This window comes from Ciona intestinalis, chromosome 1 (assembly GCF_000224145.3).
Source record: "Ciona intestinalis chromosome 1, KH, whole genome shotgun sequence".
Taxonomy (NCBI): Eukaryota; Metazoa; Chordata; class Ascidiacea; order Phlebobranchia; family Cionidae; genus Ciona; species Ciona intestinalis.
Window position 1 is genome coordinate 1034167 of NC_020166.2, and position 10319 is coordinate 1044485.

Here is a 10319-nt window from a genome sequence, read left to right on the forward strand (position 1 = left end):
TGTTTAATTTTTTCTCATGTTTTGTTAATTTTTTTTCAGATTTTTTCTAAATTTTCTCAATTTTTTTCACTGTCGTTTATGTTTTGTATACTTTTTTGAATATTTTGTTCTTTTTCATTGTATTTGTCATTTTCGTCTTATGTTTTGTTCATTGTTTTTAATGTTTTATTCATTTGTGTTAGATTTTGTCCAAATTTTGTGCATGTTTGGTCGATTTGTTTTCACACTTCGTTTATGTTTTGTATTTTTTTTCGAATGTTTTGTTTTTGTTTCGTTTTCGTCCATGTTTAGAATTTTTTTTTTCATGTATTATGCAATTTTTTTCTTATATTTTATTAATTTTTTTTCAGATTTTGTCCAAATTTTGTGCATTTTTTGTCGATTTTTTTCACCTTCGTCTATGTTTTGTAGTTTTTTTTCCAATATTCTGTTCATTTTCATTTTCTTTTTTATTTTGTCTATGTTTTGTTAAATTTTTTCTAATGTTTTATTAGTTTTGTTTTCCGATTTTGTCCAAATTTTGTGCATGTTTCGTCAATTTTTTGTATATTTTTTTTAAATATTTTGTTCTTTTTCATTGTATTTTTTATTTTCGTTTATGTTTTGTACAATTTTTTTCACAGGTTGTTTTTTTTTATTATGTTTTGTTAATTTTTTTTCATATTTTGTCTAAGTTTTGTGCATGTTTTACACAAATATTTTGAATGTTTTTGTTTAATTTTTTTCTCCGGTTACGTTTATGATTTGACCAACCTTTTTTTGCATGTTTTTACCAAGTTTTTTTTATGATTTGTATGAAATATTGTCATTATTTTTTTTATTTCGTTCGTTCAGGTCAAACTCCGCAAAGCGATCTCGGAAGCCAATTTCCGGATGAGAAGTGCTGAGTTCTTCAGAAAATGGGATGATGTTTTCCAGATCGACCTTGCACTTGATGATTGGTTTGCTAAGCAGCAGCTGGAAGAGGAAAACGATGTTTCAGATGACGATGGAGGACTCTGGGTGATCCCCGTTGGGAGCCCCGCAAAGATGTGATCGACTAACAAATTCGATGACATACTTCACAAACTATGGGAAGATTCGTTTAACACCTCTGTAACGTAAAACCCTTTCGAAACACAAACATGGCAACCGACATCATAAACGATTATATTTTATCCCAGATGAGAAGAATTGAGAAAGATAAGCGCGCTGCATTGTATTGTATTCGATATCCATTTTAGTATAGCAGACACAAATAATATGCTCATGTAATACAGACCTCATTTTAACTTCCGTGTGATTGATTTCAGAATTGAAATGTTCAGAGCCGCGTTGATTATTACGGTATAAAATTTGGCCGCTGATAATTTTTGTCAAAACTTGAAATTTGTCTGAGACCGAATTCCCGAAACTTAAATTTCCGAAACAAGTAAATAAATAAATTTTTATCTTCACAAAATTTTCGTGTGTTTAGGCAACTGTTTAATTCTTTCATACCAAGAACACCAGAGGGTAAAACGATAAAAAGCACCAGAAATGTATACAGCATTATGTAATGTTCTAGTGGTATTGTGTTGGGAGTTACATCTCATACAGCCTGTTTAATTTGACCACTGAGACGGCAAGTGTAAAACTTAAATTTAAAATCAACACTGCGCGTGGTAAGATTATTAGGCTTGTTAAAACACAAAATAAAGTTTACCGGGTACAATGGCAAAAAAATGAATAACAAGTTCTGTCTGATAAAATAATAGTACATCGGTTCTGTTTGGGTAACATGCTTAATTACATTGGCAAACTTTCTAAAATCAATTCACGACGGGCAGCTTTCCGCCCCTCCTAGTCCAGCAGACAACGCCTTCACGATATAGGGATCGCATTTCGAGCCTTCTCGGAATTCATCTTTCGTCAATTTGCCATCCTTGTTCTGTTTGAAGGAGAAAAATTAGTTTATTTAAACTGAAAAGTCATATTGGTATGTTGAACGTAATACTGTATAATATTTTCTCGTACCATTTGGTGGTAAACAAAGAAAATTCAAACAATTATTAAAATCGTATACCCACGACTCCCATAGACCATTGTAAATTGTTTAAAACACGATCAGGATATTTGAATATTATGAGCTAAAGGTGTCCCATCTTTACCCCACCCTACTCTATGTTCAATTAAACCAAGAAGTCGTGTATGTCTATAGAAAGAAATAAAATTTGGTTTGGAAAAACAAAATTTATCGCTGTTGTTCTATTTGTTCGTTGCAATACAAACGCATTCTCAGGTTGTTGTTAGTACCAATTATATTTAAATTTTGAAACTACTCTTCTGGTATAAAATATAGATAAGGTACAGAATCATGAGTTTATGTTGTTAACATGCAAGTGTACATTGTCGAGCTACAACATGACTGTCATTATTAGATGATAATTCCCATACGCCTTACGCTTATTGCTATTAAAGTATAACATAGATGTCTTCTCATACACCAGACACACATATGACATATATAATACACCCCTCAAGCTTATTGTCGAGTTATAACAAGAGTGTCGTTTTATACAAAAAAGGAATATGGTTTTAATACACATTATTAGGATCACAACATAGGTGTCTTTAGTAAATCATACACCTCATGTTCATTGTCGACAAAGGGTTTTGCAAACCATAGTGAAACACTAATATATCTGTATAACATATTACTAGATGTGGTAAAGAGACGTCAATTAATGGTCGCATTGGGAATTTATAAAAAGCTTGACGGTCAACGAATGTATTTATTGACCCTACTACAAATCAAACGTAATATAATATATAGTGTTTTAAACAAATGACAACGGTCTATGGGAGTCGTGAGGAACGGTTATATAATTCTTTAAATATTCTTTGTTTACTACCAAATGGGACGAGAAAATAGAGTGAAAAGGTTTCCCTCCTACCCTACTATATACCAACGATCCGACTTCTATTGAATTATTGGACTGACTTTATTTGTCACTAATTAGTAAACCGGGCAATATTTGTAAAAAGTTAAGAAACAATGTTAAGTGATAATGTAACGTAAAATTTAAATTTAAAATTCGCCCAGCAGACTGGCCATTGTTGTCACGTAAAGAAAATTACAAAGTTGGCGTGTTTCTATTACGTTTAAACTATTGAGAAACAAATTTTTAAAACCATGGGTTTAAATATAATAGTTGGAATTTTTTACCACATTATAATCTAAATTAAAGGATCGACTGAGTATGGGAAAGTAGCTGTAAAAGATTAGAATAACTGTGATATCGGTATATAATGACCTTATATAGTATAGGGTGGGGAAGTTGGGACACCTTTAGTACATAATATCCAAGTATCCTGATCGTGTTTTAAACAATTAACAATGGTCTTAGGGAGTTGTGAGGAAACGGTTTTTATAATTATTTGATTTTTTGTTTACTACCAAATTGGACGGGAAAATAGAATGCGTAAGTGTCTCATCTTCCCCCACCCTACTATATAATCAATATAAAGAGCACTTCCAACCAACGCTAAGGTATCACAGCGCGGCCCTTTTGGCTATTCGATAACATTAGTGAATAATTTATATCTAACTCGCTGTCGAAACGATGCGTTCTTGTGCATATCATAGTTTAATATGAGCCAGGTTTGGCAAGATTATTTATCGCATAAACATGAGGTGTACCTCATAAACGTGAGGTGTATACAAACACTTAAGTTATAATATGGTGCATAAGAAGACATCCATGTTATAACTCGACAGTGAGCATGAGGTGTATAGATATACCATCTGTGCCTGTGGCATAAAAAAACATCCTTGTTATAACTCGACAGTAGTGAGCATGATGTGTATGAATACACCGTCTGTGTCTGGTGTATAAAAGACATCTATGTTTTAACTCGACAGTAAAAATAAGGTGCACGTATACACTATGTCTGTTTTAAATGAAGATCATCCTCATTATAACACAACAGCAAGCATGAAGTGTTGCATATAAACCCACGCATTCAACTAACCTGGTCCATCTGACAGAATATTTTGTTAACCCTCTTCTCAGGTGTGTTCTCATCCTCCGGCAAGTCCATAGCGTTTCCCTGGAAAATAATTAAGCATTTAAGTTGCAGAAACAAAATGTTGTCATAAATAATTCAATCTTGCATATAGCGGTCTTTATATTCATTGGATTTTCTACTTATAGTAACAGTGTGAATGTTATTTGTCATGTTGTGTACACACGTTTAGCGACCACGCTTATTTTCTTTTAAATAAATGTTTTACCTGTACGCGTGTTTTAACAACTGTGTTTTCGTTTTATTATTTTTAAATCGGCGCTACCGTAATCGAGAAGAGAAATAAAATCATTATTACGTTAAAACAATGCACGTTTGACAAAATTTTGCGTTTTTCTAGCAGTATACTCTCGGTTATTATATGTGTTTACTTTTTTGTGTTATCTAAAAGAAAAACAGCAATAACCTTTGTTATATAGAATTATACATTGCTAAATTATTTCAAGACTGTTTTCAATCAGACGCAGCAGCAGTCACGATGCGTTCCATCGACGATCAATCAACTGTTCGATCCAAACACACATCAAAATAAAAAGCACAAAATAAAACCGCAGTGGTCACAAAATCTATATTTTAGTCATTATTATCTATTTTTATAAAATAATCCCCAGGTGTTGTAAGGATTGTCTTTGCCCGCCATAATAAATTAAAGTGCAATTAAGACACGATTTTACATATAATTTACAAGTTTTGTTCGTTATATAAAATTAAGTAATTAACTTATTTTAGAATAACAACTTGCGGACTATAAGCGCTGAGAATAAATATTAATGGCCGGCGTTTATTAGTTTAAAAGTTACTAAAAACAGACGAACTTCAAATGAAGGTTATCATTTGTATCTCATTTGCAGCAACATAGAAACATTATTACAAACACAAGAACCGTTACTTCGTGTTACGAGTTGGCTCCAAAACGTCGCTCGTTTTGAGCAAAATCTATAAATATTTTATAACCCTTGTGAGCCGATCGCGATGTCAGAATATCAAATAAATTAATACCCTGTACTTCAGTTACTACTTGTCTAATAATATTCACCTAAACCTTGAAACTGACACTTTAAATTAGACTTAAATTTGGTCTTCATATCTTAACAACAATTATGTTATTTAACGCTTTTGATCGAGTTTAAATTTTCGATTAGACACTTAGTCGTTAAAACACGGGTGTGTTGTTTCATACACTTCGTTTCAGCTTACGAGTTACTACCTATGTAACTTGTACAGTGGTAGTGGGCTAGCATGTCTCTTACTGTACTGTGCTTTAGAACCTCAGTCATATATTCTGTTACTTTTGCTACCAGGAATAATGTAAATAATCTCTCAACGGCTCATCTGGTGTGAAAAAGCGTAGTGTATTTCTGATTAAAAGTATAGTGTATTACGCCGGAAATAATACACTACGTTTTGTCATACCAGATGAGCCTTTAAAAGCTTATCCATATATAGAATAAGACTTACCACCATGGAGTAGATGGCATCTACTATGTTTAACATCTCTTCTCTTGTAATAAAACCGTCATGATCAAGATCGTAAAGATTGAAAGCCCCTGCGTGTGAATTAGGAAAAATATAATTACCTTAAAATTAAGGTGGTAATATATACCTTGTAGGGTAAGATGGGGGCCTTTTATAGCACACATAGTATTCCATATTTAACAACTGTCTTTTTAAAAATTAACAACGCTCTTTCAACGCCGTGAGACTACGGTTATATAATTCTTTGAATGTTTTTTGTTTATTACAAAATGGGAGGGGAAACATAATGAAAAATTGTGCAATACATAAAAAATACCCGCAGAGTTAGGTGCGTATATATGTGGTATAACTCGTAAGAGTGGACGAGGTGTACGAAACAGAACACCCGTGTTGAAGCGACTGTCGTTCTCCGCCCAACGAGTATAAATTAGTCACGTACATTCAATCACGTATACACCAAGTCCCTAATGAATAAATAAACATCTAGTTAAAAGCAAAACGCAATAAAGGTCTCTTTAAATCGCTACCAGTACTCTATATTGACTGTCTTATGGGGTTTGTCAATAATAAGATATATTGAATTAATATCTCCCCAATCAATATTCAGTTCTAACGTTAATGAGATTTTTATGGAGCGGTACATTATGAACTCACAATCTAACTTTTCGTCCAGGTTTCCTCGTGACGTCACGGAAAGGGCAGAAATAAATTCTTTGAACGTAATGAAGCCGTCCTGGAATAAAAGAGATACTTAAGTAATACACGGTAAATACGAAAAACCGCATTTGTAAAATGAAGAAAATTCAACAATTTTTTTTTGCAAGGAAACGTCCCAACAGCAGTTGGTCACACCATAAAGACGCCGCGGAAGTCTGAGCTATTGCAATATTTATAAACCTAAATTATTCCAGTAATAACTGAATGAATATATGGGCACGGTCGCGTGCGTAGTAATAACCGTTTAAATTGGAAAAGCGTGTCTCACCTTGTCAGAGTCGAAAACGTTAAAAACGAAATTTGCAAATTTTGACGGATTTCCTTTGGGAAAGAACTGCTGGTAAACCTTTTGAAATTCCTGTGAAAGAAAATCGAATTTCTGATTTTAATTATTTGATTGACAGCCTTGATTATTCCAGTATTGGGTATGCATGAGCTGCATGGTACGGATAGTGGTTTACGTGCTGCACCCATTTGTCCACCATTATAGTAGTTGGATATTAAGAAGAAACCAGTACTAAAATATTTTTTTTGTGTTTTGTTTGGCCATGCTTTGCCAATTTTTTTGCAGGTATATCGTTTAATTAATTTGTGTTTTTATTATGAACCCAAACATTGAAAAATCGATATAAATAAAATAGCCCATAAACTCAGAATTTTAATGTCACAGTGTAGGCTAATGATAAAAACGTTATGAAATAGAGAACACCCATAGCCTTATATTAAACGCATTATCTGAAATTTTTTGCTTACGGTTTATAATACAATGTTAATTATGGTACTGCGGGGTAAGATAGATGCCGTTAGCGCAAATTTTCCTAATCGTATTTTAACAATGTTCATTTGAGTCGTGAGGGTACGGTTGTATAGTATGCAAATATTCTTTGTTTACCACCAAATGGGTTGTTATAAAAGAGAATGAACACATGAACCATCTTACCCCACCCTATTATATGTTACAAATATATGAAATGCAGTAGAATGGGGGGAAATGGGACACCTTTTATTCGATTTTCTCGACCCATTTAATAGTAAACAAAAAAACATTCAAAGAAATATAAAATCGTATCCTCGCGAATCCTATAAACCGTTGTTAATTGATTAAAACACTTTCAGGATGTACGGATATTACGTTCTAACGGTGTCCCATCTTCCCCCAACTTACCATTTGTTACAAATATAAGTAGGATGGGAAAAGATGGAACTCCTTTTTGTTGTTCTGTTTTCTTGTCTCATTGATAGTAAACGAAGACCATTCAAAAAATATTAATTCCGTATTCTTGCGACTCTTATAGGCCGTTGTTAATTTTTAAAACACGATCAGAATATTTGGATATTATGTGCTAAATGTGTCCGATCTCACCCCACAGTAGTATATATGAAACATATTTTAATAATACCAACTAACCTCCTTCTTCAAGTAACCGTTGGGACAATCCTTCATAAAGTCTCGATACCATTTCTGTATTTCTTTCTTGTCAACTAAAATATAATAAAAAAATAAATGAATAAATAAATGTAACTTAATTATCCTTGCGTGGTTAGGGCAACGACAGTCGTTATGTTCCATACAAGAATTATCCAGTATGTAAATTTGAGTCTTTTTCTGTATGCCCCGTTACATAATGTTCAGGCTTTACTTATAGCGAGCAACCAGGAGACTTTGGATGCAGGCCAGAGTTGTAACATTACCCCAACTAACTAAGTATTATACTCATTTTAAAGTGACACACGCATTCATATAAGGGTGGGGGAAGATGGGACACCAGATTCTATTTTGTCGTCCCATTTGGTAGTAAACAAAGATACATTCAAGGAGTTATAAAAGTGTTTTATATGTGAGGATAACAGTAAAGTAATGCGCAGGATTCCGTATACGGCTCCTGCTGTATTAGAATATGTGGCCCAAGTTTAAGCGAGTTTATGATTGGTTTATTTTAGTTTATGCACCGTGTGCATTTATTTTAAGATGCTTTTTGGCCGATCGACTTCGCTTTGTTTTCCACTTACAGTGTAATTTTAGGACCGACACCGAGCTGCAGCTTGGCGATCGATTTTATGGTTGGTTTCCAAAAGCAGGATCAATATTAATTAAATCCCACGAGGTGGTAGTCTATTACCTAGTGAGCGAGTCTGCGCGAATGCATGAGATGCAACAACCATACCACATCCTACTCATGAAATATAAAAGAGCCGTGGGGCAAAAACGGAAGAACATCACTTTTAAAACAAGTTTTGATACTACAGAGTAAACTAAACTATTTGTAATTTATACAGCGTGTCATCGCATGTAGAGATATAGTAGCATCTGGTATTGTATGAGCTGCTGACCGTACAATGCTCATGCATATTTTACGCGGGATATCTTATAGCATGACATAATCATTTTGAGGCAAAATCTTTTGTTTAAAATTTAATTTACTCAGCATACTGTGTGTTAAGATAATAAGAATTAAAATCTGCAGCCAATGGAAAAACTCCATAATAAAGCAGAATCCAGTGAAAAGTTTGAATAATGTCTATTTAAACGTTGTCATTTATGCTTTACCACGTATACGAAGACGTGACAAAAAAGTTTGCATATTAAGTTAAGAGAAATTATTTTTTTGTTCTGTAGCCAAGGACCCATTTTTTTCTTTAACAAAAAAACACACGAACCGCTACAGGCTTTAACATGTGTTTTATACAAGTCGCTACAACGTTTTCTTTGTAATATGAATTATGAATGCAGAAAGTTTATTAAAAGCTATATAGTATACTGTAGGGTAAAATGGATATTATATTTCAAAGTTTTTAACAATTAACAACACTTGTTCACTGGGTTACGTTACATAATTTTGTAAATATTCCTTGTTTACTACCAAATGAGACGATAAAGTAGAATAAAAACATTTTCCCGTCTTACCCCACATAACTATATAGTTAGAAACTAAACGACCGCGTTGAGAGTTAATAGTATCCACTTCCACGCGTTTAATAAGAAAACAAACAACTTACAGTGAGTTGTGGTCTGCAACGTCTGCGCGTCCTCTGCGCTCAGTTTGCTGCCGCTCTTTCCCATTTTGTTACTCCTTGTTGAGTTTCTTCTGCCTGAAGTAAAACTCACAAAGCGTAAGAGGTCTGTAAAAAAGAAGACCTACAAAGATCACCTGAGGGGGGCATATTATATTACTTCTTTAAAGTTCAAAGCTAACAAGAACTTTCAACAAACGACATCATTTTAGATTGAAACGCTTCAAATATTTACAATACTTTATAAGATGTAAGATGAAATCTAGGTACCAGCATGTGTTTACTGCTGCACTGGACGAACAATCTACACTTTTACTGCAATCACTGATAAATATTACCGTCCTAGGCCAACCTATTTGCGACATTATGCAATAACTTTAAGTTTTAGCATTGTATTTTAAGCAGTAGCATGTGTGCTGTGCATTTGCGTTGTTTTTACCGCATCACCTTATAATACAGATAACATATAGGCCTACCCCGCTTTACTGATGATCCGCCTACTGCGTACTTCCTTTAGCGCGTTTTTACGGAGCAATTTCAGAAATCAATTTCTAATTCGGCTAATAGAAAACGCTCGCCTACCGCGAACCCTCTCGTTTAAACTGCACAATAATTAGAACAACAGAAACTGGGCCCAAGGCCGACATATAGGGCTTAATCTGGCTTAGGCCTATAGGTACCGCCTAAAAGACTGAGGGCGCTCTCCATGCTTATACCCGTCGCCTGCTTGTTATAAGCCAAAAAGCTTTCCCCTGGCAAGCGAAGAATTGATTATGAAAAATTAATGGCACAGACCGCGAAAGGGGCGCAATTATACCACGCCGTGCTTTCCTAGGGTGGATGAAGCGACGGTGCAAGGCACAGTTGTCGGATCAATTATTCTGCTTTTAATTCGCACGGGAATTTTAACGGTGTTTCGGCACCAACACGGCGGCTGTTTTAAAACTCTATTCTTATTTAATTAAATCTATTTCTAATTAAAGGTATATAGCGCATAACATCTGTGTCTGTTGGGCCAATCGAACATATCAGCTGGACGATACCTAAACTCAAAAGCTACTGAAATA

General features: G+C 34.1%; 2 protein-coding genes across 2 annotated transcripts in view; one reads left to right on the plus strand and one right to left on the minus strand.

Annotated features, from left to right (window-relative positions):
* Window positions 1–1441, plus strand: part of LOC100183560 — a 4206-nt gene extending 2765 nt beyond the window's left edge. The window contains exon 4 of the mRNA XM_026838380.1: window positions 835–1441. Coding sequence (XP_026694181.1) covers window positions 835–1035 — 201 coding nt within the window. The 3' untranslated portion in view covers window positions 1036–1441. The remainder of the gene's footprint in view (window positions 1–834) is intronic.
* Window positions 1442–1447: 6 nt separating this feature from the next.
* LOC100181213 (neuronal calcium sensor 1-like) lies at window positions 1448–9389 on the minus strand. Its single transcript, XM_026838352.1, has 7 exons — window positions 9238–9389; window positions 7649–7722; window positions 6509–6598; window positions 6178–6256; window positions 5506–5594; window positions 3994–4071; window positions 1448–1909 (listed from the first exon to the last, which is right to left on the minus strand). The coding sequence occupies exons 1-7, from the start codon at window positions 9299–9301 to the stop codon at window positions 1796–1798; spliced, it is 588 nt and encodes a 195-aa protein (XP_026694153.1). The 5' UTR covers window positions 9302–9389; the 3' UTR covers window positions 1448–1795.
* Between the last annotated feature and the right edge of the window lie 930 nt (window positions 9390–10319).

Bases quoted from the DNA above. Each gene is read 5' to 3' on its own strand.
- LOC100181213 (XM_026838352.1), bottom strand. From the start codon at position 9,301: ATGGGAAAGAGCGGCAGCAAACTGAGCGCAGAGGACGCGCAGACGTTG. The intron at 6,257-6,508 runs GTGAGACACGCT...CTTTTATTCCAG, and splicing joins ACGTTTTCGACTCTGACAAG to GACGGCTTCATTACGTTCAA. The intron at 5,595-6,177 runs GTGAGTTCATAA...ATTCACACGCAG, and splicing joins CCTGGACGAAAAGTTAGATT to GGGCTTTCAATCTTTACGAT.